This window comes from Leopardus geoffroyi, chromosome C1 (assembly GCF_018350155.1).
Source record: "Leopardus geoffroyi isolate Oge1 chromosome C1, O.geoffroyi_Oge1_pat1.0, whole genome shotgun sequence".
Taxonomy (NCBI): domain Eukaryota; kingdom Metazoa; phylum Chordata; class Mammalia; order Carnivora; family Felidae; genus Leopardus; species Leopardus geoffroyi.
In genome coordinates this window covers 40416587-40443922 of record NC_059328.1, presented here as the reverse complement: position 1 = coordinate 40443922, position 27336 = coordinate 40416587, and the positions used below count along the sequence as shown (strand labels likewise).

The following is a 27336-nucleotide window of genomic DNA, read 5'->3' as shown; positions in this document are numbered from 1 at the left end:
ACACTGAATTTAGCTCTGTAATTCTGGCAGCTTAGGAGAAACAGAAAATGTTTCACATTCGTTCATCTATCCATCTAATATATATTTTTTGAGTTTCTAGTATGTGCCAGGTACTATGCCCTAGAGTTTACAGCTTATCATTTATAGATCTCATTGACTAATAAAAAAAAATTTAACAGTTCATCTCAAGATTTCCTGGCACTGAATTCAAGAGAGAATTTTTTTGCATGATTATCTATTCAAGAGTCATTAAGAAATAAAGTAGACAGTTATTTTCTACTGTTTTGCATATGACAGATTTTAAATTAAAATAGATGTTTCTTATATCAACCTTCTGTAAAAGAAGAGGTCTTTGTATTAAATATTTTGTAGTAATGGTAATTTTTTTAGGGATCTTAGGTGATATGGTCCTTAAGTATTCCTTTTTGATGATCTAATTCATAACTGGTATAGAGCACAAAGGAAAAGCCTATAGAGTCAGCCTGTCCATTCAGTGCTCTTTGTCAAACAGCAACTGTCTCAAGTGAGCATTTGTCAGGTGCTTTACATGAAAGCTTTAATGAGAGACTAAGATGCTAATATACTGAACTGTTGCTTTTATCTTTTGAAGATTTTCCTCCTATGTAGGAGATTTCTGCTGATGCTCTCCCACATTTTCTTATCCATTAGAATGGAGGTAGGTAGGGAGATGGATTAAATAGGTAATGGGGATTAAGGAGTGTACTTGGTGGGGTGCCTGAGTGGCTCAGTTGGTTGAGCATCCAACTCTTGATGTCAGCTCAGCTATGATCCTAGGGTCATGGGATTGAGCCCACATCAGGCTTCGCACTGAGCGTGGAGCCTGTTTGGGATTCTCTCTCTCTCTCTCTCTCTCTCTCTCTCTTTTTCTCTCTCCCCCCATCTACCCTTCTCCCCCATTAGTACTCTCTCTTAAAATTAAATTAAATTAAATTAAATTAAATTAAATTAAATTAAAATAAAGTAAAATGAAAATAAAAATTAGTGCATTTGTGATGAGCAACAGGTGTTGTATGGAAGTGCTGAATCACTACATTGTACACCTGAAATTCATATTACACTGTATGTTAACTAACTGGAATTTAAATAAAAACTTTTTAAAAAGTCAAATATGTAAATAAATTACATATAAATGTCAGCATTCCAGCGGAAGCCAACCAACTCTGAAATAAATGATGCTAAAAATTTTTAATATAATAATAAAATCACATCTCCAAATTTTGCAGATAGGAAAAAATCAGGGAACATGACAGTATGAAAGAATATATATCTTTACTTCAAATCTGTACCTTAGAATAGTACATGATCTTATGCTACAATGATAATGAGGTATACTGTAGAAGTTATACAGCAGTATAATATAGTGCCAAGCATGGTGCTAATCATAACACCTTGTTATGTGACTGATGTGAGTCTGATATTGCTGTTAAAATTTATTTTAGGAAACATTTTGCCTTATCCTTAATGGGGGGCAGGGTGGATAAAGGAAAAACTAATTTTGACTCTGAAGCACATAAAAGGGAGAAAATAAAGTAATATGAATTAATCTGCTGACCAGTTCGAAAGGTATCATTATCTTCACTTTATATGTGAGAAAGCTAACGGTCAGAACAATTAAGTTATCTAAAGAAACAACTAGTAAGTGACAAAATCAGGTTTATTTGACTCCTAAGTGTGTTCTTCCCTACAGTATTATGCTGCTTGCAATAATTCCTACTTTCTTTAATATGTTAATATTTGAGTATTTTACACCTCTTCTGAATCACATTTTCAGTCAGTGGGTGGTGACAGGATGAAATTATGTAAAAACTGCAGTATGCTAAAAATGATGAGGGAAGCTTAGAATCATGAACTTGTGGACCAATACGTGCTTATTTTGAGGGTCCAAATGACTTATGATGGTAGAAGCACGTTGAAAGAGGCATTGGAGACCATTATAATTCATGCCAACTGTCTTTTTTTTTTTTTAGTTTATTTATTTTGGAGAGAGAGGGAGAAACAGAGCATGAGCAGGGAAGGGGCAGAGAGAGAGGAAGACAGAATCCAAAGCAGGCTCCAGGCTCCGCGCTGTCAGCACAGAGCCTGATGCGGGACTTAAACTCACTAACTGTGAGATCATGACCTGAGCCCAAGTCAGAGACTTAACCGACTGAACCACCCAGGTGCCCCCCAACTGTCTTAATTAAACTGATTTCAGAAGTAGTTGGAAGAGGAAAAGAAAAGTTGTATGGTCAACATTATCGTAGTGGAGATAAAGGTTACTGAAGCATAAATTGGCTTATTCATGCAACAAATATAATTAGTCACTAGGTGCTAGGAATGCAGAGGTGAGTAAGAGATGATTTCTCCTAATAGCTGTCCAAGAGTACCATTACAGAACACAAAGTTCTCCCTGACTTCTGGGCCCCCATTCCCTTCTCTCATTCTCTCCAGTACTTAATCTGAACCACTAAAATTCAGGCCCCAGTTAAATGCCAGATTATGTTTCCTGTTTAGGGACCTTGATTTATCAAAGCCAAAATATCCTTATTAAGGACACAAACCATGTCTTACCTTGTCATATGTTTAGTAGGTCCTCCTAAATATTGACTGATTGACAAAAGGCAGAACACAGAAGAAATTTTTTTTTTTGATTTAACATACATTTGCTCTCTTATATGGCCCCTGAAAATGAATCTTCTCTTTACATTTCTAGAGAAGGAATTTTTGCATTTGATAAGAAATTGGGTTCGATATTCTGTTATTCCTCCCAACTAAGATTTGTATGAGGTACTTAAATGTTTATTTCTTACTAGTGGTGAGAATAAGACAGCCAATTATCTATTTATGATTATTGCCCATCCCAAAAAAATGTGTAAATAATGACTCTATAGTCATTAAACTGTCAGTGCCTCAATGCCTTTTCACTTGAGTGATTTATGGGTAACAATAAGGAGATAAATTAAGTTACTTGGTTTTGGGGTACCTGGGTGGCTCAGTCGGTTAAGCATCAGACTCTTGATTTCAGCTCAGGTCATGATCTCACAGTTCATGAATTTGGGCCCTGCATCAGGCTCTGCACTGATAGCTCAGTGCTTGGGATTCTCTCTCTCCCCTTTCTCTGTGCTCCCCCCCACCCCCCACTTGTACTCACTCTCTCTCTCTCTCTCTCTCTCTCTAGCTCTCAAATAAATAAATAAACTTAAAAAAAAAAGTTATTTCATGTTTTTAAACTCTGACTCCTGGGGCACCTAGGTGGCTCAGTCGGTTAAGCATCCAACTTTGGCTCAGGTCATGATCTTACAGTTCGTGGGTTTAAGCCCTGAGTCAGGTTCTATGCTGACAGCTTGGAACTTGGAGCCTGCAACCTGCTTCCGATTCTGTGTCTCCCTCTCTCTCTGTCCTTCCCCTGCTCACACTCTCCCTCGCTCTCTCAAAAATAGAATAAATTCTGACTCCTTATCTATTGAGTCATTTAACAGTTTACTGTTACTAAGAAGTCTAATAAGCTTCAAACAGACCAAGGATGTTTTTTAGATTAAATCTTCCCAAAATCTCACCTGTGTTTTTTTTTTTTTTTTTAATTTGCCTTTAGTTTGGCTGTGTACTAACATGCATATAGTATTGCATTTTCATGGAGAAACATTATACCATACTTTTAGAAAACAATTGATATAGGGGCTCCTGGATGGCTCAGTTGGTTAAGTGTCAACTCCGGATTTCAGCTCAGGTCATGATCTCAATTTATGAAATCAAGCCCCATGTAGAGCTTCACACTGACAGCACAGAGCCTGCTTGGGATTCTCTCTCTCTCTGCCCTTCCCCCATGCTCTTTCTTGCTCTCTCTCTCAAAATAATTTTTAAAAAGTGACTGATACATATTACTAATATGGATCAGTAGTCATTAAATGATTCTGTCCTTTTACCCTATGTTTTCACTTCACAGACTTTCACTTCACTTCATAGGAAATACTTCAGGTTATTTATCCCAGTATTATTCATAATAATAAAAACTAGAAAGAAAAATCTAGCTATAGGTGAATATTTATGAATATGACAATATATACATCTACTCAGTGGAATATTATTCAAACACTTAAGTAACATGCCAGTTCATTACTATGGCATAGAAGACTTAAAAATTGTATTCACTCATATAGTGATTACCACAAAAAGGAAAATATATATTTGAACAAAACACTGATAAGAAGTAGACAAATGTTATTAGCATTGTGTTAAAAGTTTATGGAATTTATATTACATGTAATTTTTCTTTATTTTTGTAATGGACTTACTGTCTTTCAAATTTGATATTTATTTCATGATTGGCTAATATATTGACATTAAGCAAAATTCAAAAGGCATAAAAAGGTATGAAATGAAAAGTCCCATACTTACCCCTGTTAGTTACCCTCCCCAGAGGCACTGTTGTAAGTTTCTCATTTATCCATCCAGAGACTGTTTTATGTATAAACAAGCCAAAGCTAATATGTACTTACTTTTCATCTGTTTTATACCATGGTGGAACTGGTAAACGCCATTCAACACCTTGCTTTTTCCACTAACATTATATGTTTTTTTTTTCCAATATATGAAGTTTATTGTCAAATTGGTTTCCATACAACACCCAGTGCTCATCCCCAAAGGTGCCCTCCTCAATACCCATCACCCTCCCTCCCCTCCCTCCCACCCCCCATCAACCTTCACTTTGTTCTCAGTTTTTAAGAGTCTCTTATGCTTTGGCTCTCTTCCACTCTAACCTCTTTTTTTTTTTTTCTTTTCCTTCCCCTCCCCCATGGGTTTCTGTTAAGTTTCTCAGGATCCACATAAGAGTGAAACCATATGGTATCTGTCTTTCTCTGTAGGACTTATTTCACTCAGCATAACACTCTCCAGTTCCATCCATGTTGCTACGAAGGGCCATATTTCATTCTTTCTCATTGCCACATAGTACTCCATTGTGTATATACCACAATTTTTTTATCCATTCATCAGTTGATGGACATTTAGGCTCTTTCCACCATTTGTCTATTGTTGAGAGTGCTGCTGTAAACATTGGGGTACAAGTGCCCCTATGCATCAGCACTCGTGTATCCCTTGGGTAAATTCCTAGCAGTGCTATTGCTGGGTCATAGGGTAGGTCTATTTTTAATTTTTTGAGGAACCTCCACACTGTTTTCCATAGTGGCTGCACCAGTTTGCATTCCCACCAACAGTGCAAGAGGGTTCCCGTTTCTCCACATCCTCTCCAGCATCTATAGTCTCCTGATTTGTTCATTTTAGCCACTCTGACTGGTGTGAGGTGGTATCTGAGTGTGGTTTTGATTTGTATTTCCCTGATGAGGAGTGATGTTGAGTATCTTTTCATGTGCCTGTTGGCCATCCGGATCTCTTCTTTAGAGAAGTGTCTATTCATGTTTTCTGCCCATTGCTTCACTGGGTTGTTTTTTGGGTGTGGAATTTGGTGAGCTCTTTATAGATATTGGATACTAGCCCTTTGTCCGATATGTCATTTGCAAATATCTTTTCCCATTCTGTTGGTTGCCTTTTAGTTTTGTTGGTTGTTTCCTTTGCTGTGCAGAAGCTTTTTATCTTCATAAGGCCCCAGTAGTTCATTTTTGCTTTTAATTCCCTTGCCTTTAGGGATGTGTCAAGTAAGAAATTGTTGCGGCTGAGGTCAGAGAGGTCTTTTCCTGCTTTTTCCTCTAGGGTTTTGATGCTTTCCTGTCTCACATTCAGGTCCTTTATCCATTTCGAGTTTGTTTTTGTGAATGGTGTGAGAAAGTGGTCTAGTTTCATCCTTCTGCATGTTGCTGTCCAGTTCTCCCAGCACCATTTGTTAAAGAGACTGTCTTTTTTCCATTGGATATTCTTTCCTGCTTTGTCAAAGATTAGTTGGCCATACGTTTGTGGGTCTAGTTCTGGGGTTTCTATTCTATTCCATTGGTCTATGTGTCTGTTTTTGTGCCAATACCATGCTGTCTTGATGATGACAGCTTTGTAGTAGAGGCTAAAGTCTGGGATTGTGATGCCTCCTGCTTTGGTCTTCTTCAAAATTACTTTGGCTATTCGGGGCCTTTTGTGGTTCCATATGAATTTTAGGATTGCTTGTTCTAGTTTCGAGAAGAATGCTGGTGCAATTTTGATTGGGATTGCATTGAATGTGTAGATAGCTTTGGGCAGTATTGACATTTTGACAATATTTATTCTTCCAATCCATGAGCACGAAATGTTTTTCCATTTCTTTGTATCTTCTTCAATTTCCTTCGTAAGCTTTCTATAGTTTTCAGCATACAGATCTTTTACATCTTTGGTTAGATTTATTCCTAGGTATTTTATGCTTCTTGGTGCAATTGTAAATGGGATCAGTTTCTTTATTTGTCTTTCTGTTGCTTCATTATTAGTGTATAAGAATGCAACTGATTTCTGTACATTGATTTTGTATCCTGCAACTTTGCTAAATTCATGTATCAGTTCTAGCAGACTTCTGGTAGAGTCTGTCGGATTTTCCATGTATAATATCATGTCATCTGCAAAAAGTGAAAGCTTAACTTCATCTTTGTCGATTTTGATGCCTTTGATTTCCTTTTGTTGTCTGACTGCTGATGCTAGAACTTCCAACACTGTGTTAAACAACAGCAGTGAGAGTGGACATCCCTGTCGTGTTCCTGATCTCAGGGAAAAAGCTCTCAGTTTTTCCCCATTGATCCTCCCCATCATTGAGGATGATGTTAGCTGTGGGCTTTTCATAAATAGCTTTTATGATCTTTAAGTATGTTCCTTCTATCCTTACTTTCTCGAGGGTTTTTATTAAGAAAGGTTGCTGAATTTTGTCGAAGGCCTTTTCTGCATCGATTGACAGGATCATATGGTTCTTATCTTTTCTTTTATTAATGTGATGTATCACATTGATTGATTTGCGAATGTTGAACCAGCCCTGCATCGCAGGAATGAATCCCACTTGATCATGGTGAATAATTCTTTTTATATGCTGTTGAATTCGATTTTCTAGTATTATTATTGAGAATTTTTGCATCCATATTCATCAGGGATATTGGCCTGTAGTTCTCTTTTTTTACTGGGTCTCTGTCTGGTTTAGGAATCAAAGTAATACTGGCTTCATAGAATGAGTCTGGAAGTTTTCCTTCCCTTTCTATTTTTGGGAATAGCTTGATAAGGATAGGTATTATCTCTGCTTTAAACGTCTGGTAGAACTCCCCTGGGAAGCCACCTGGTCCTGGACTCTTACTTGTTGGGAGATTTTTGATGACTGATTCAATTTCTTCGCTGGTTATGGGTCTGTTCAAGCTTTCTATTTCCTCCTGATTGAGTTTTGGAAGCGTGTGGGTGTTTAGGAATTTGTCCATTTCTCCAGGTTGTCCAGTTTGTTGGCATATAATTTTTCATCGTATTCCCTCATAATTGCTTGTATCTCTGAGGGATTGGATGTAATAATTCCATTTTCATTCATGATTTTATCTGTTTGGGTCATGTCCCTTTTCTTTTTGAGAAGCCTGGCTAGAGGTTTGTCAATTTTGTTTATTTTTTCAAAAAACCAATCCTTGGTTTCGTTGATCTGCTCTAAAGTTTTTTTAGATTCTATATTGTTTATTTCTGCTCTGATCTTTATTATTTCTCTTCTTCTGCTGGATTTAGGCTGTCTTTGCTGTTCTGCTTCTATTTCCTTTAGGTGTGCTGTTAGATTTTGTATTTGGGACTTTTCTTGTTTCTTGAGATAGGCCTGGATTGCAATGTATTTTCCTCTCAGGACTGCCTTCACTGCATCCCAAAGTGTTTGCATTGTTGTATTTTCATTTTCATTTGTTTCCATATATTTTTTAATTTCTTTTCTAATTGCCTGGTTGACTCATTCATTCTTTAGTAGGGTGTTCTTTAACCTCCATGCTTTTGGAGGTTTTCCAGACTTTTTCCTGTGGTTGATTTCAAGCTTCATAGTATTGTGGTCTGAAAGTATGCATGGTATGATTTCAATTCTTGCATACTTATGAAGCGCTGTTTTGTGACCCAGTATGTGATCTATCTTGGAGAATGTTCCATGTGCACTCGAGAACAAAGTATATTCTGTTGCTTTGGGATGCAGAGTTCTAAATATATCTGTCAAGTCCATCTGATCCAATGTATCATTCAGGGCCCTTGTTTCTTTATTGACCGTGTGTCTAGATGATCTATCCATTTCTGTAAGTGGAGTGTTAAAGTCCCCTGCAATTACCACATTCTTATCAATAAGGTTGCTTATGTTTGTGAGTAATTGTTTTATATATTTGGGGGCTCCAGTATTCAGCGCATAGACATTTATAATTGTTAGCTCTTCCTGATGGATAGACCCTGTGATTTTTATATAATGCCCTTCTTCATCTCTTGTTACAGCCTTTAATTTAAAGTCTAGTTTGTCTGGGGCGCCTGGGTGGCACAGTCGGTTAAGCGTCCGACTTCAGCCAGGTCACGATCTCGCGGTCCGTGAGTTCGAGCCCCACGTCAGGCCCTGGGCTGAGGGCTCAGAGCCTGGAGCCTGTTTCCGATTCTGTGTCTCCCTCTCTCTCTGCCCCTCCCCCGTTCATGCTCTGTCTCTCTCTGTCCCAAAAATAAATAAACGTTGAAAAAATAAATAAATAAATAAAGTCTAGTTTGTCTGATATAAGTATGGCTACTCCAGCTTTCTTTTGACTTCCAGTGGCATGATAAATAGTTCTCTATTCCCTCACTCTCAATCTGAAGGTGTCCTCAGGTCTAAAATGAGTCTCTTGTAGACAGCAAATAGATGGGTCTTGTTTTTTTATCCAATCTGATACCCTATGTCTTTTGGTTGGAGCATTTAGTCCATTTACATTCAGTGTTATTATAGAAAGATATGGGTTTAGAGTCATTGTGATGTCCGTAGGTTTCATGCTAGTAGCGATTTCTCTGGTACTTTATCTCATAGGATCCCCCTTAGGATCTCTTTAGGGCTGGTTTAGTGGTGATGAATTCCTTCAGTTTTTGTTTGTTTGGGAAGACCTTTATCTCTCCTTCTATTCTAAATGACAGACTTGCTGGATAAAGGATTCTCGGCTGCATATTTTTTCTGTTCATCACATTGAAGATCTCCTGCCATTCCTTTCTGGCCTGCCAAGTTTCAGTAGAGAGACCGGTCACGAGTCTTATAGGTCTCCCTTTATATGTTAGAGCATGTTTATCCCTAGCTGCTTTCAGAATTTTCTCTTTATCCTTGTATATTGCCAGTTTCACTATGATATGTCATGCAGAAGATCGATTCAAGTTATGTCTGAAGGGAGTTCTCTGTGCCTCTTGGATTTCAGTGCCTTTTTCCTTCCCCAGATCTGGGAAGTTCTCAGCTATTATTTCTTCAAGTACACCTTCAGCACCTTTCCCTCTCTCTTCCTCCTCTGGAATACCAATTATGCATATATTATTTCTCTTTAGTGTATCACTTAGTTCTCTAATTTTCCCCTCATACTCCTGGATTTTTTTAATCTTTTTCTCAGCTTCTTCTTTTTCCATAATTTTATCTTCTAGTTCCCCTATTCTCTCCTCTGCCTCTTCAATCCGAGCCGTAGTTGTCTCCATTTTATTTTGCAGCTCGTTGATAGTATTTTTTAGCTCCTCCTGGCTGTTCCTTAGTCCCTTGATCTCTGTAGCAAGAGATTCTCTGCTGTCCTTTATACTGTTTTAAAGCCCAGCGATTAATTTTATGACTATTATTCTAAATTTACTTTCTGTTATATTGTTTAAATCATTTTTGATCAGTTCATTAGCTGTTCTTATTTCCTGGACATTTTCTGAGGGGAATTCTTCCGTTTCGTCATTTTGGATAATCCCTGGAGTGGTGCCGGACTGCGGGGCACTTCCCCTGTGCTGTCTTGAATAACTTGCGTTGGTGGGCGGGGCCGCAGTCAGACCTGATGTCTGCCCCCAGCCCACCGCTGGGGCCACAGTCAGACTGGTGTGTGCCTTCTCTTCCCCTCTCCTAGGGGCCGGATTCACTGTGGGGTGGCGTGGCCAGTCTGGGCTACTTGCACACTGCCAGGCTTGTGGTGCTGGGGATCTGGTGTATTAGCTGGGGTGGATCAGCAAGGTGCACAGGGGCGGGAGGGGCAGGCTCAGCTCACTTTTCCTTTGGAGATCTGCTTCGGGAGGGGCCCTGCGGCACTAGGAGGGAGTCAGACCCGCCAGAGGGATGGATCCGCAGAAGCACAGCATTGGGGGTTTGCACGGTGCAAGCAAGTTCCCTGGCAGGAACTGGTTCCCTTTGGGATTTTGGCTGGGGGATGGGCAAGGGAGATGGCGCTGGCGAGCCCCTTTGTTCCCCACCAAGCTGAGCTCTGTCGTCCAGGACTCAACAACTCTCCCTCCCGTTGTCCTCCAGCCCTCCCGTTCTCCAAGCAGAGCTGTTAGCTTATAACCTTCCAGATGTCAAGTCCCGCTTGCTGTCGGAACACACTCCATCTGGCCCCTCCGCTTTTGCAAGCCAGACTTGGGGGCTCTGCTTGGCCGGTGGGCCGCCCCTCCACCCCGGCTCCCTCCCACCTGTCCGTGGAGCACGCACCGCCTCTCTACCCTTCCTACCCTTTTCCGTGGGCCTCTCGTCTGCACTTGGCTCCAGAGACTCCGTTCTGCTAGTGTTCTGGCGGTTTTCTGGGTTATTTAGGCAGGTGTAGGTAGAATCTAAGTGATCAGCAGGACGCACGGTGAGCCCAGCGTCCTCCTATGTCGCCATCTTCCCAGGATCCTCTCTAACATTATATGTTAAAGATATTCCATATCAGTTCGTAAAGAACTCTTTCTGCTTTATGGATAAATATCCCTTTAAATTTCCAAAGATACTATAATTTATTTAATGAGATCCTACTGATGGGCATCCAATATTACAGTTCTGTAGTAAGAGTACACATAGGTGATTTCCTACATAAAAACATATCTAAACTAAATTCCCAAATGTAAGAGTGCTAGGTTAGGAGTATGTGTGTATTTTTTAACAGATGAACATAGGGGAAAAGAGAGAGGCAAACCATAAAACAGACTTTTAACTATAGAGAACACTGAGGGTTGCTGCAGGGGAGGTGGGCGGGAGAGATGGGTTAAATAGGTGATGGGGATTAAGCAGAGCACAGGTGATGAGCACTGGGTGTTGTATATAAGTGATGACTCACTAAATCCTACACCTGAAAATAATATTACACTGTATGTTAACTAACTGGAATTTAAATTAAAACTTGGAAGAAAAAGAGTGTGCATTTTTAATTTTCATAGATACTGGCAAATTGCCCACAAGGGAGTTGGCACAAATTTCACTCCATCTAACAGTGTACAATACTTGCTTTATTAAGCTGACAGATGAAAAATAGTTTCTTAGTGTAGCTTTATTTTTTTAAGTTTATTTATTTATTTAAGTAATCTCCACAACCAACATGGGGCTCAAACTCATGATCCCTAGATCAAGAGTCACATGCTCCACCCACTGAGCCAGCCAGGCACCCCTCTTAGTGTAGCTTTAATTAGAAGTTAACTCATTATGAGTTATTTTGAGTGTCTTTTCACATGTTTATGAGCCACTGCTATTTCCATTTCTGGGAGCTGTCTTTATATATTGTTTGTTGATCTTTTCCTTATTGTTTTATAAGAGTTCTGTATATTAGGGAACTTTGCCCTTTTTCTGTGGTTTGAAATTCAGAATTTTTTTCCCCTGTTCATCATTTATCTTTTGGCCTTGTTAAGCTATTTTTTACCATATAGAAATAGTCAAAACTATCAGTTTTGTTTTTTATGCTTCACTCTGCTCCAGCTATACTAACCTTATTTTTACCTTTAAAATATGCTATCGAGGTGTTGGTATTTGCTGTTCTTTCTGCCTGAAATTCTCTTCCCAAAGATACGTGTTTCACTTCCTCCTTCACCTCTTTTGAGTCTTTGACCAAATACCAACTTTTCAGTGAGACTATTTTGTATTGCAGGCTCCCTTTCCCTGCTGTGTTTTTCCTCTATCACCTGTAGCTCACAGGCTTTAGGAGTATTTTTAGTTGTCTCATAGAGACATTGCAGCTCACCTACACAAACAAGTGAGAATTAACATTTTCAACATGGTCATCACCTCAGGAGACTAGACACATGGTCCACTGAAGCTGCCATTGTCCAAAACATTTTGGGGACAACTTCTTTAAGAACTTCATTCAGAGACAGCTTAAAGCTTTACAAGGAAAGCAGTCCTGTGCCCTGAAAACGTGTTTCTCAGTGTAGTCCATTAACCCCTAATATAAAAATCACCTGGTGTGGGTTGGCAGCTTATTAAAATGGGCAGTTTCCTGGGCCTTTCCCTAGATCTACTGAATCAGAATCTCTGGGGAATGGGGCTGAGGAACCTGCCTTTTAAAATGGGGCTCAGTCAGTTGAGCATCTGGCTCGATTTCGGCCCAGGTCATGATCCTAAGGTTGTGGGATCAAGCCCCACGTCAGGACTTAAGATTCTCTCGCTCCCTCTCACTCTCTCTCCAAAATAAACAAACTCCCTAGGTGATTCCTAAGCCATTAAAGCTTAAAGATCACGGCCTTTATAATCAATGTCCCCCAGCTTAGTCACATACCTTTTCCTCACTCAGTTTGAATCATACTTAAGACTATTTCCAAAAATCAAAACTACCCTCAAAGGACAAAGGGTGTACCAGAGGTGCTGAAGATCATTCCCAATACAAACTCCAGAACTGAGCTTAACAATGGGATAGGCATGCAGACGTGGAAATGGTGTTGCAGTAGGAAACAAAACTCTTTGGCCTGATTTTGGTATGCTTGGCAGTGCTAGTAACTTGATAAGTCTCACTTCACACATTAAAGGACCTTGGCTTTAATTTTCTTATTAAAGGGAAAAGCAGAAGAAAGAATGGCTAGATAGGTAGATGATCTCAAGGGTTCTTTCTTTTATGTTCTGGTTTTTCTACTGATATACATAAATGTGGTTAAACAAACCCACATGTATGCACATGTGTGAGTAATGAGGATTATTACTCTAGCAAAAACAGCTTGTTTGGTCTGTTTTAAAGGGAAGAGACTTTGGAGTGCCTGGGTGACTCAGTTTGTTAAGTGTCCAACTCATGATTTCAGCTCAGGTCATGATCTCATGGTTTGTGAGTTTGAGCCCCACATTGGGCTCTCTGCTATCAGCATGGAGCCTGCTTCAAGTCCTCTGTTCCCCTCTTTCTCTGCCTCTCTCTCTCTCTCAAAAATAAATAAGCATTAAAATTTTTTTAATAAATAAAGGGAAGAACCTTAAACCAAAGTAACTTAAGAAGTAGTATAAAATTAGCAGCTATAGCTAAGGAAATGTATACATAGATTCTGCCTTAAACTATTTGGTAATATTGGAGAAGTCCCATAGCACTGTTGAACATGAATATCTTCTGCTTAGTAACCTCTCATTTTGAAGAAATGGTTCACACTTTATCAGAAAGACAATTAATGTTAGTTTAATGGCTCAAGGGTAAGCAGCCAGAAATTTTAATACTGATTCTTGCTTTTAAATCAGTTAACACTGCTAAACATAAATACATTTAAAAAAAATTTTTTTTAATCTTTATTTTGAGAGAGAGACAGTGTGAGCACGGGAGGAGCTGAGGGATGGGAGACACAGAATCAGAAGCAGGCTTCAGGCCCTGAGCTGTCAGCACAGAGCCTAACACGGGGCTTGAACTCACGAACCGTGAGATCACGACCTGAGCCAAAATCGGATGCTTAACTGACTGAGCCACCCAGGTGCCCCAGTAAATACATTTTTTAATAGTGATTTTAGTTCTGTTTCCTTTTTGTTTTACTTCATTTTTTTTTATATTAGAGATGAGTAAGTTTGGGGAAACAGATTCTGATTGCATTTAGCTACATAATTGTGTTGTGCCTATCATATCCACTTTTAAGTGTGTAAGGTTTTGTAGTATTACACAGCTGTAGCATCATGTCTTTTCTTATTTTCCAAATATTAATACTTACCCTTTCATTCTCTAAATGAAAATAAAACCAGTGACTATTTGGGGTTTTAGTCAACAATTCTTTTTTTTTTTTTCTTTTTTTAATGTTTATTTATTTTTGAGACAGAGAGAGACAAAGCATGAATGGGGGAGGGTCAGAGAGAGGGAGACACAGAATCTGAAACAGGCTCCAGGCTCCGAGTTGTCAGCACAGAGCCCGACGCGGGGCTCGAACTCACGGACCGCGAGATCATGACCTGAGCCGAAGTCGGACGCTTAACCGACTGAGCCATCCAGGCGCCCCTCAACAATTCTTACTGTGCAAAAAATCTTTCTGGGGCGCCTGGGTGGCTCAGTCGGTTGAACATCTGACTTCAGCTCAGGTCATGATCTCGCGGTCCGTGAGTTCGAGCCCCGCGTCGGGCTCTGTGCTGACAACTCGGAGCCTGGAGCCTGTTTCCGATTCTGTGTCTCCCTCTCTCTCTGACCCTCCCCCATTCATGCTCTGTCTCTCTCTGTCTCAAAAATAAATAAACGTTTAAAAAATATATATATATATATATTTTTTTTTAATCTTTCAGTGTTAGCCCCTAGGTATAAGCTATCGTTTGATTTTTTTTTTGTTTTTTGATTCTTTTTTAAATTTTTAAATGTTTACTTATTTTGAGCGACAGGGAGAGACAGAGACAGAGCACAAGCGGGGGAAGGAAAGAGAAAGAGAGGATGACACCGAATCTGAAGCAGGCTCCAGGCTCCAAGCTGTCAGCACAGAGCCCAACACAGGGCTCACACTCACAAACCATGAGATCATGACCTGAACTAAAGTCAGATGCTTAGCCAACTGAGCCACCCAGGCACCCCAAAAGCTTTTATTTTAATCCTGAAAGTATAGTTATGATAAAAATGTTAAATATCATTATGCAATTAGTAATAAAATAGCTACCAGTTTGAAGGGATACCATATTTTGAACATAATTCTGATGTTTTTTGTATCTTACAAGAATATAAATGTTTTAAAAGTAAGTATTACTCCCATTTTACATCTTAGGTTCCTTGGGAACCTCAATATTACGTATTGAAATGTAATAATCAGGAAGCCTCACAGAGTCATTAGCAGTTTTTAGCCTCCATTTTTTATCAGATGTGCATCCTTTTGTATTATCTGGTATACAGTAGATAGTAAATGTTTGTGGAATCTCACCATTCCTAAATTGTTGTGTTTCTTCTATTATGTATCTTATACCGGAGTACAACTTAGTAAAAGTCAGTGACTCATTTAATTAAGAATTTGATTGAGAGAAACTAAACTATATCCTGTTTTGAATTAAAATGAGATTACTTTTTCCCATATCTGATTTATTAGTAATCCTGGTTTCCATTAGCAAGATAGAAAAGTACTACGTTTCAGAGACTGAAAATTTTACTAATGATTAATATATGCTAGCCATTAGATGTTCTGCTTTTTTTCTTCCCAAACTTTAGATTAAAAGATAAGATTGTATCTAATTTTAGATTTCTAAGAGCAAGAACTGGTGAATATGAGCTACTAATTATATTTTGTTTCATCAGCAAGGCCAAAGTTTGAGACTTCTCACTCACTTCCCCCACCACTACCATCACCCAGCCCCCGCCAATGAATTGCTTTATTATACTTGATTTGTGATTAACTGTTTTCTCTTCATTCATTTTCTCAACCTTTCCTTCTTCTTCCCCTTCCTCCTTACCTCCCTTCCTCCCACCTTCATTCTTTGTCTTTTAAATTTGTCACTTTAGCTTTTTGTTTTGGGGGGTTGATTCCTCTTAATTAGATATATGAGGAGTAAATTGTTTCATTTATTTAAAACTTTTATAATTAAAAAACAAAGCCATTTCTCCTTGCCAGGGAACAGTTGCCATTGCTTCCCCTTCTGGGTTTGAGATTGTAGGAATCCAATTGTTGTGGAAACCATTTATCCCTTTGTGACACCTGACTCTCTTGAACACCGTATGCAGTTAGGCTGACAAGTTTGGTGCTGCCATTAGATGCACTGGCACACTTTTAGCTCTTTAAAAGGGAAGAAAATGCCACACAATTCTGAAAACCACATTGTTTTTCTTGAAACAATTTGTTTTTCCCTTGTCTGTTTTTGTGCTAATGTTCTGAAATGGATTTTTGCTGTTGGTAGTATGCTATGAATGGTAACTTTGTGCTGGGAATAGATGTTGAGAGGAAGAAGTGGAGTCTCCTAGCCATGAGAAGGATGTGATATCTGTGTGGCGAAGTTCTTGTAAATTGTAATAGAAGGAACTGACAAGCAGGAATTTTGTAATTTGGGACTTGGCTGTCCATTGGCCCTATATGCTCTCATTGATTGTAATTTGAAAATCTCAAAGTAAACATGATTCAGATCTTAGGAAGATTAATTAGATTAATTAAAAATTTAACAAAGTCTCTCTTTGATTAGAACAAATTGTTAGTTAAGGCCACTAGAAAGCATCAACTGGCTGCGGGATTCCTGTGTATTTCTCCACGACTTCCAAAACATTAGAATGATTTGCCAATACCTGCTAGAAAACTGATCACTTTGTTGTTTTTTATAGTTAATTGAACAGCTAATGTGCCTTTGAAGGCTGTATTTCTCTTGAATACACTTTGTGAAGTTTTGAAATGTGTGTTGTGTATTAATTTAAACTCAAGAAGTTACCTCTATTTTCATAATTATTTTCCCTTCTAGCTCGTTTTCATAAAATGGCAATTTGGGAAGTACACAATTTCCAGGCAAATTGTCTTGAAATTGAATACTTTAAGCCACTAAGCTAACCAGCGTGTCTGCCTGCTTTCTCTCTTTTCTCCTTCCTTCCTTCCTGGCTTCTTTCTTCCCTTCCTTTTTTGGGGGTATCCTGTTTAGGTAGTATTTAATATCACTTGTGAGGCTAGTGCTATGATGGGCATCTACTGTGATATCCACTTAATCCATTGGTGTGAAAGCAACAAGGACTTATTTTCTCCCTTTTGTAGGGAATGACATTCCAGATGTTTTTTGACATTTTTAAATTCAGAGGTTGCCAATGATCAAATCAGGGTCAAGATTGACCTCAAATATTTTAGTAACAGCAGAAAGAAAAATGACATCCTAACGTTCTAGTGTCTTGATCTACACATCTCCATTGATGAATTAAAACTATATGAGTGTGAAATTTTGTACTGGAGGCTTAGGCTGCTTGAGCACCTTTTATTGTATAATAGTTCTGGAATGTGAAGATCTGAATTTTCATGGGAGCACTGATATTTCATGGCCAACAATTGATTTCTTAGGGCCTTGTCATTTCAAATTGCCATGAGATCTGGTTATTGCTGCTCTAAATATATATATGAAACTGCCTCCCAGTGAACTTATTGCTGTGGTGCTAACTTGCCTTGACACTCTTGCTGACAGCTCTCGTGGCCCTTAACATGGTCTACTTCCTGTAGTCACAGCACAGGTTTTGTGGAGGATTCAGCCTAAATTTCTGGAATGAATTTCTATAGACAAGAGATATATGGGCTTTAAAAATTAAGAGGTTTGATTCTGTTTTGAATTTGGATATCAAATGAATCTGAGCACATGACATTTTAATGCCGTTTGTCTTTTCAAATAGATTTACCTTCTAATGCATGTGACAACAGGATTTTGCTCATCAGCTAGAACATACATTTCAGAGGAGTTGTTACCTAAAATATTATCATAAGGCATAAGAAAACACACGATTTAAGTTGCCTTTCATGAACATAATTAAGAATTAATAAGCCAGTACCAGTGGCTAGTCCCCAGAATTTCCACTGTTTTGCCTTTTGTGACCTGTGTTATTAAAAGTCCATTATTTTTACAGACTTTATTAAATTGGATCTTATTAAAGCATTCTATATTTGCATTTGGTCTTTCATAATTCATTATTATTATGACATTTACTTTTTACCATCAGATCTGAAAACATATCATAAGCTACCCTTTTCTCTTGAAAGAAATGCTAATTTCAAACAGTCCTCTAATAGAAGAGAAAAGCTTTATCAGTTTTTTCATTTATTCCAGATCGTGTTAAGAATACTAATGCTAGACTTCAGTATGCTAATATCTCTGAGCTTTTTTGGTCAAAAGCTTAGAATTATTATTTTTATCTCATGGTAAGTATGAAACTAGAAGGCCCACTACTACTGGAAAAAACACAATTCTAAAGTACAATTCTTGATTCTAAAGACTTGTGAAAATGTTGCTAAATCCTGTTTAGTCTAGGATGCTGCCAGTCAATTTAACTTTGTACCACACGGTATTTGTCCTATTTAAGAAATTCTTTCCTCTTAAAATTCATTTTGTTTGTTTTTCTCATTGTTTAGGGCAGTATAGCTTGCAATGTTTAAGACTAAAAATCCTATTCTCTCAGCCTCCAGCCAGCATTTAGGGCTTGCTGCCTGCTTTCCTGTATGATAATTATTTCTGTATCATTTAAGATATTGTTGAAAACTCAGTATAGCAGGACTGTATGTACTGATAACAGACAGGATGTAACATAATTAGTAAAACAGTGAGTTTTTTGTTGGGGAACTAGTAAGTTTATTAAACTCCGAAATGAAATTGACTTTGACTTTTGTCTCATTTTAGATTTCTGACAATGTGCAATAGACATTTTGGCAGTGTTGTGGCACAAACCATTCGGACTCAAAAAACAGATCAGTTTCCACTTTTTCTGATTATTATGGGAAAGCGTTCATCTAATGAAGTGTTAAATGTGATACAAGGTAAAGTACCTGTCACAAAGGGAGTAGAGTGTCTTCTTGTGTATGAGATAACCTTATAATATTTACCATCAAAGTTGAAAGTAATTCTCTATACTGGTGAACATCTTTGTATTTTAAAACATAGAATATCCTAAAAAAGAACATCTTCAAAAAGTACAGGTTCTATGAAAAATGAAATACGCTGCATTAAATTCCAACAGAAATTTCTTTTTTTTTTTTATTTAAAAACATTTTTTTAATGTTTATTTATTTTTGAGAGAGACAGACAGAGTGCAAGCAGGGGAGGGGGAGAGAGAGAGGGAGACACAGAATCTGAAGCAGGCTCCAGGCTCCGAGCTGTCAGCACAGAGCCCGACGTGGGGCTCAAACTCATGAACTGTGAGATCATGACCTGAGCTGAAGTCAGACACTGAACCAACTGAGCCACCCAGGCGCCCCACCAACAGAAATTTCTTAATAAAATTGCACAACCCTTGGGACATAGCATAATCATGTTAATTGTTCAGAACTGCTAAATTCTCCAACAATTAAGTCATAATCACTTGTCAAACATGACATTTTTTATACATATATTGATTTCTTGCTGTAATGTTGATTAATTGAAAGAAATGCTGATCTTTAGTTATCTAGAAAAGCCAGTGACTGGGTATTATAAATCAATTGTTCACACAGTGGTTGCTGGTACCCCTTATTTGTGTGAATCCATGTTAGGATACAGTGCTAAGGCATGAAGCTATAGGATGCCTGTAAGTTTAATCACATAGCATACTCTTTACAAACAAAAACAGTGACTGATTTTTTATAAAACTGTTACTGATATACCCCAAGGATTATTATAAAATTATTATTTAGAACATAGCTTAAATTGAAAACAGAATATCTTTCCTATGCCATAGTGAAAAGATGTTTCGCATGCCCCAAGCTAAAGCTTGTGTCTGAGATTCTTTCTTTCTTTTTTTTTTTTTTTTTTTAAAGTTTATTTTGAGAGGGAGAGAGCACTAGTGGAGGAGAGACAGAGAGAGTGGGAGAGAGAGAATCTCAGGCAGGCTCTGGGCTGTCAGTACAGAGTCTAATGTAGGGCTCGAACTCACTAACCATGAGGTTATGACCTGAGCTGAAACCAAGAGTCGGTCATTTAACTGACTGAGCCACCCAGGTGGCCCTGAGATACTTTTTTTCTACCTGTATTTCAGTTAAAAGTTCTATAGTGGATAATATGATGTCGGGGCATGGTGTAAATTCTAGTGCCTTTAAAACTCAAAATAAAACCTCTGGTATTTTATGTTTGCTCTGTAACTAAAGCATTGAGTTTCATAAACAATGCTAAAGAAGATCTTCTAGGGGAATGAATTACATAGAGTAAATGGATAATGAAGATAATATTTCATTCCTGTTTTCCCTGTCAAAGGCAGTATTATAATAGTCAGTGGTTCTTAAAATGTATTCCATGGATCCTGGAGGTCCTCTGGACCCTTTCATTGGATCCGTGACATCAGATTGTTTTCATGATAGTGATAAGACTTTTCTTTTTTGCCTCTTTTTTTTTTTTTTATTACTGTGCTAACATTTGCATTGGTGGCACAAAATCAAATTTGTGTAAAACTACTGGCACCTTCACACAAATCAAGGTCATGACCAAAACTATACCAGTAGCATATTCTTTACCTCTATTATGTGCAATTTTAAAATTATTTTATTAAATTTCACCCTTTTTATAGTTTGTGTGACACACGAGAGGTATGGATAACACATTTCTGCTGCATTTCAGAGTACAAAGGTAGTCTCAAAGAAAAGCACTTGTATGGTTGCTTGAGCTGAACTAGTCATTTTTTTCTTACAGAACATCATTTTTACTTGAAAATACTGAGAGACAAACTATACTTAAATAGCCTAGGTATTACTGATAGTACTTGTTGCCACTGATAAAACTTGAGCTTTTAAGCAAATCATTGTCATCCACCATAAAATTGACAGCTTAAATAATTTTCTGATGACATCAGTTGTAAGATTAACAAATGTGATTTTTTGATATCATATAATTAGGTATGTCAATATTGAGGAGAAATGCATAAGTCAGTGAACCAATATTTTCAACATGACCAATGCATGATGTTATAAAATCATGCATAGGTAAAAGATCCATTCAAAGAGCAAGATAGGTCAGTGGATCTTAATATTACAAAATACAAACAGTTCATCAATGGTTTCAAGTTCTTCACATACTTGAAGAAACTTCTACTTGTCAGTTTAGGTGTATCAAAGAATATTTACAATTATCTATTAAAATACTCCTCTCTTTTTCACCTGCATATCTATGTGAGACCAGATTTGCTTCATAAATTTTAACTAAGACATAAAACAACATATTGTAACTGGTTTAATATACAAGTAAATATGAGAATCCAGTTATGGTCTATTAAGCTGGACATTAACGACATTTGCAAAATGTTAAAACAATACCGTTCTTCTTGCTAAACTTTTTCATTTGGAACATAGAGCCATTTTTCATAAAAATGTGGTATTTATATTAACATGTAATGGGTTTATTATTGTTACTTTTAAACGAATTGATAAATATGCTTTAAGTATTTCAACTTTAATTTCTAACACAATAAATGTTGATAACAATAACCCACATAAAAATTATTTGGGGATCTCAAAAGTTGTTAAGGGTGTAAATGAGTTCTGAAAACAAAAGTTTTAAAACTACCGCAATAGGCTATAAAGAAAAAACTTGTCCAGAACTGCATTAATTGGTCCCTTTTCTCTGTCTTGTCCAGTTTGGCAGTGAATCCTTACAGTTAGATTTGAAGCATAGTTGATAAGCAGGCTTAAGCCTGAAAATGAATGGCCAGTACCCTCCATAAAGAAGTCCTGTTCCTAGGCACCTGGGTGGCTTAGTCAGTTAAGCGTCTGATTCTTGATTTCAACTCAGGTCACACACAGTTTGTGGGATTGAGCCTGCATCACGCTTTGCACTGACATCACGGAACCTGCTTGGGGTATTCTCTCTCCCTCTCTCATTCAAAATAAATAAACAAACAACATAAGAATTCATATCCCATGCATTGAGTCTTAGTCACTACAGTTTGCAAATAAAGGGAAACTCAAAGATTTGCCCAGTATCAAAATTGAAGTTTCTCCAAAACTCTTTCCATTTGTCATACCAATTAATAACTACCAGTGATTGTGTATTCTGTGATAAGGAAATTGATCCTTAGAGAGCTATAGTCAGTCACTCATTCACTTAGTTATTCGCTTACTAAGTGAATAGTTAATTAAGCTCTTGTCATGTGCTAGGCAGTTTCTAGGCACTAGAACATATAGTTTTTAAGTTGTGGAGTTAGGTTAGAACTGTGGCTATAAAACCAACTCTGCTTTCTCACTACCATGGTATCACACCAAGATAATATTTGTTCTCTAGCTCATTTGTTCAGAGACTAGTGCTGATGTGACTGATTTATTTAGATTGTTTCTTTTACTAAGGACCACAGATGCTCCCTAACCTGCTGCCAGTGGTCATAAGGAAAATAGAGAAAAGGACCATTGAAAGGTCATGTTAGTCCAGCCCTATTCTAGAATAACACCAGCAAGGATGCTTGCTATTTGTTGTCCCGTTTCATCAATGGGACAAGAAGACCTCCTCTCAGGCCCTGGAGAAAGATGGGCACTTTTGCATGTAGTTTTGAAAGAAAAGAAGAATTGCCAAATCTTTATGTATCCTTATGGATTTCTCTCTTGTAGATGTATCCAAAGCAACTAACAGGACAATGCATTCAAGAAATGGTGTATATGTGCTTTATGTGCTATATTTTTGTCATGGCATTGGGCAGAGAATAAAATAGCATTAAGGAAAATCAAGCATTTATTTGTTTTGTTTTTTTATTTTTTTACTATTTATTTTTGAGAGAGAGAGTGCGCAAGCAGAGTTGGGGCAGAGAGGGAGACAGAGAATCTGAAGCAGGCTGTGTGCTATCAGCACAAAGCCTGACATGGGGCTCAAACCCATGAACCGTGAGACCCTGACCTGAGCCAAAGTCTGACGCTCAACTGAGCAACCCAAGCACCCCAAAAGGAAATCAAATATTTAAATACTCTCTTATAAAACTAATATAACACTGTATATTAACTAACTGGAATTAAAATTAAAACTTTAAAAGATTAAAATAAAATTAAATTAAATTAAATAAAATTAAATAAGTACTCTCATAAAGTTTATAGTATAGTCATTTAAAAGCAGCTGAAAGGGAAAAATATCAGTTGGGCAAAAAAAGAACTCTTCTTTTTTTTTTTTTTTTTCCCAGAAAATGAATTGCTGTTTGCGTCACCAGAGTTTTTAGTGATAAGAGATAATTCTAAATAAACAGTGTACTGAGATGGCAAAGAGAACAGGGTTTTTGAGTCAGACTCATTTGATTTCAAACCCTGGCCCCACCACTTAATCAGCTTGATCTTGATTGCACAGGTTACTTGAGCTCTCAAAGTCAAAATCATAATGATACTTTCAAAGCATTGTTGTACAGGTTAAATGAGATTATATCTATAATCTAAATCTAAATTCTATAAATATAAATAAATATATACTATATACTATACTATATAACGTATATAAATAATATATCTATATTTGTATATAATAATAAATATATAATATGTGCTATACTATATATAATATATAAATACATATTATAATAATATATAAAATATAAATGTTATTTATATATAATATAAAATATATTATAATAAATAATATATAACATACACTCTACTGTAAATAAATATATAATCTAAATACTATATATATATTTATATTTTTGCCCAACTGATATATATATATGTATATATATATATATATAGTATTTAGCCTAATTATTGGCATATAAACAAATGGTAGTTGTTGCTAGTATCTTTAAGTACATGCATTTTTCTAACTTGAAAGAACTTCTGATCCTCATGACTTAACCATTCTTCTTCATAGTGCTGAAAAATCTTTCTCATTGAGAGATGGTTCCCTCAAATCTACTGTATTTGAAATTTCAACTGCCTGTATACTGCTTTACTCTTTCACATTGAACATATGAAACTTTTCAATGAAAATGTGAAAGTGTTTTAACTAGATATTAGCATAGTAGTCTGCAATTTTTATTAGACTTTAGTTACTCCTTACTGATTAATTCTAGAATGGCTTTCCATTTTATTATACCTTTAATAATGTGAAATTTGGCAATCTCCGTGTGTTGCTAGGTAACACAACAGTGGATGAGCTAATGATGAGACTCATGGCTGCAATGGAGATCTTCACAGCCCAACAACAGGAAGATATAAAGGATGAGGTAAGATGAAAGGTTAAGTAGACTTTTAATAGGATTTTGATGGGATAATTTGTCAAATGGAGATGCTTGCCTATGTCATGATTGATAAATAAGGATAATGAAGATGCATTTCCAGATGAACCAAGGACTTTTATACCATTGAGTTTACCTTTCAGTCCTTTCTTTTCATGACCCTAAGACCCAACAATTTGTTTAACTTTATGGACATTTATACTTTGCTAGATTTGGAGTGGTGACAGGAGGTCAATTTGCAAGAAATGAATTCTGAAGCATATTTACAAAAGAAACGAGAGTCCAGGAAATCCTGTGTACTATGTGGTTTTTTCACTCACTTTCAAGATCCTCTTACTCTTTTTAAATATTGAGATTGATTAGGAGTGAACAGATTTTACATTTGAACATATTTTTGAAACACTGGGAGGCTTAGTAAAAGATCTCCAGAATTCTGAATTTCTCAGTCTCTTTAGTATATTCAGTTGGTATAGATGGCATGAGCATGGAACCTCAAATAAAATAATAATAACAGCAATATTGATAATGACAGTAGTAGTCAACATTTACTGAATATTTATAATGTGCTAAGCACTGAGCTAAGAAGTGATCGCAAAACAACCCCATGAGGTTGTATATGAGTCACAGAAACTCTGCCACAGAGTTCTGGCAGAAAACACATGGCACTTTCAAACTTGGTTATTTGAGAACAGTTTAATAAAAGAACTTTATAAAGGTAAGGTCAGGGTTTATGGAAATCAGCAATAGTTAGTACAAACTCTAGGGCAAAGAGGAGCCGTTAACCACCCCTAGGCCTAAATGTGTTAGAGAAGGTCGTATATCGAGAGGACTGTATCTAGTAGAGGGATATAGCCATTGGTGTCCTGGTAGAGAGGAAACCGGGAAATAGCTTTACTTTCCTTCCAAGCTCTGATCTCCTACTAGTACCTCCTACTGACCTAACCCAACCAGAAGCTGAAAATCAAGAGAACCACCCTGGGCAAAAAGCTAGGTGAAGTGTAGATACTGAGGACCAAATGAGAGATAATCTAATACAGATTGGTACTATTATCTTCACTTCTCAGATGAGAATGCTGAAGATTGAAAGGGTTAAGTTCATTTGCCCAAGATCACATGGCTAGTAGGACCTATAATAATCTCAAGTAATCATTATTGCTATATCAGTCAAAACATTTCTGGGTTTGGAAAACAGCCTAAAAATTATGAAACACATGCTAGCATTTGTTTGTTTGAGATGCTTATTTCACAGGTACTTATTAAATTATCCCTCCTAATATTTTTAATTGAAAAAATTTTTTTCATAGACAAATAGAGAAAGTTTGATTTCTGAGTAATGATGAAAAGTTTCCAGCTATAGGGAGTACTTTCAATACAATACCCATTAGCTATTACAAATGGAAAACATGTAGACATATTTTTTACTTTATTTGCTTGTCTCTTTCTTCTATTAGACTGAGTTTAAGAACAAGAGTTGGGTCATATTCACATTTATAACTGTATCCCCTAACGGTATACCTAGGATGAAGTAAGCACTCAACAAATGTTTGCTAAATGATTGACTAAATGAATACTTGGCAGAATTCACATGAAATAATGTTAGTTGATGGGGCACCTGGGTGGCTCAGTTGATTAAGTATTCAACTTCAGCTCAGGTCATGATCTCACAGTTCATGAGTTCAAGCCCCACATCGGGCTCTGTGCTGACAACTTGGAGCCTGGAGCCTGCTTCTTACTCTCTCTCCCTCTCTCTGTGCCCCTCCCCTACTTGCTCGCTCTCTCTCTCTCTCAAAACTAAACATTAAAAATAAAAGAAAGAATGTTAGTTGAAAAAAAGAATTCTTGATTATAGTGGTATAAAATCTGATTAACAAGTTAGCACTAATTAACAAATATGAAAATTTGGAGTGCTGTAACTAGTTTAGAGTTTTAATACACATTAAGTTTCTTTCATTGCTGGAAAAATGATGTTTGTAATTTTCCTTAATAGCCAATGTTTCATTTACTCTAAAGAAAAGGTAATCAGGTATATGGTAGAAAGATGTTTATCTGTTACTCTATAAATTGACAATGACATTTTGAAATAATGAAGTACTGTACTTACTTAGGAATTTGTAATAATAGGTGTGTTGCCGTTCATGATTACATTTATCCTGGAATAGAGGCATTGATTGACAATAATTCACTAAACACATTCTTCAGCCATTTAAATCTTGAGTCTCATTAGTACTAGATTTACAGATTATGCTGTATAATAATATGAATGCACTATATTTGCATGCATATTCCCAGTTCATTCTTTCGTCTTAATTTGTGTTCCTCATAATTCATTGGTAAAGAAATTGACTTTAATTCCTTTAATACTGAACACAAATTTTAATATCAGGGTTACAGGAAAAATCCAAGGCTCCATATAATTGAAATTTTTATTGAAATTTAACTGTAAGAGGTAAGGATTTCTCTTTGTTTTTAGTGTCTTCATGGAAGTTATTATTCAGTTCATAAGTAGAGTTCCTAAGACAAGCATTTCTAGGTTCAACGACTTGTTTTGGACTACGCATAGATCATAAATGATTTGGTATCTGCTGTGTACATGACAAGAAACACTGTCCCTTATAATGGCGAATTTGCTTTTACTCTTCAAAAAATTTCAAGTAAGGCTTTATCTTAAACTTGCAATTATAATCAAATTCATAGACAGGGTTGGGGCACAGCTTCCTAGGCCTGAATTTATGTAAACTTAACTTTGGTTCAGTTGTATCCATTACTTCCCTGATTCCATTGTATTCGTGCAACCAGAAATGCCTGTACTATACAAAGCTTTTATTAAATAAAACCAAGCCCAAACATATTCATTCTCTGAATTATTCTTTAATGGCCCAGAATGCACTAACCTTTGTATCACTAATTGTTCTATTTTCTTTTCTTTTTCTTCCAAGATTTTATTTAAATTTAAGTTAGTTATTAATATATAGTGTAGTATTGGTTTCAAGAGTAGAATTTAGTGATTCATCACTTACATACAACACCCAGTACTCACCACAGCAAGTGACCTCCTAATGCCCATTACCCATTTAGCCCATCCCCCCACTGACCTCCCTTCCAGCAACCCTCAGTCTGTTCTCTATATTTAAGAGTCTTTTATGGTTTGCCTCCCTCTCTGTTTATATTTTATTTTTTCTTCTCTTCTCCTATATTCATCTGTTTTCTTTCTTAAATTCCATATATGAGTGAAATCATATGATACTGTCTTTCTCTGACTGACTTATTTTGCTTA

At 36.9% G+C, this 27336-nt stretch overlaps 1 protein-coding gene across 3 annotated transcripts in view; it reads left to right on the top strand.

Moving 5' to 3' along the window:
- Positions 1-27336, top strand: part of FAF1 (Fas associated factor 1) — a 518332-nt gene that overhangs the window by 389592 nt on the left and 101404 nt on the right. For all 3 annotated transcript variants that reach the window (XM_045477316.1, XM_045477318.1, XM_045477317.1), the window contains 2 exons: positions 18581-18717; positions 23962-24050. In XM_045477316.1, the coding sequence (XP_045333272.1) occupies positions 18581-18717; positions 23962-24050 (226 nt within the window). The remainder of the gene's footprint in view (positions 1-18580; positions 18718-23961; positions 24051-27336) is intronic.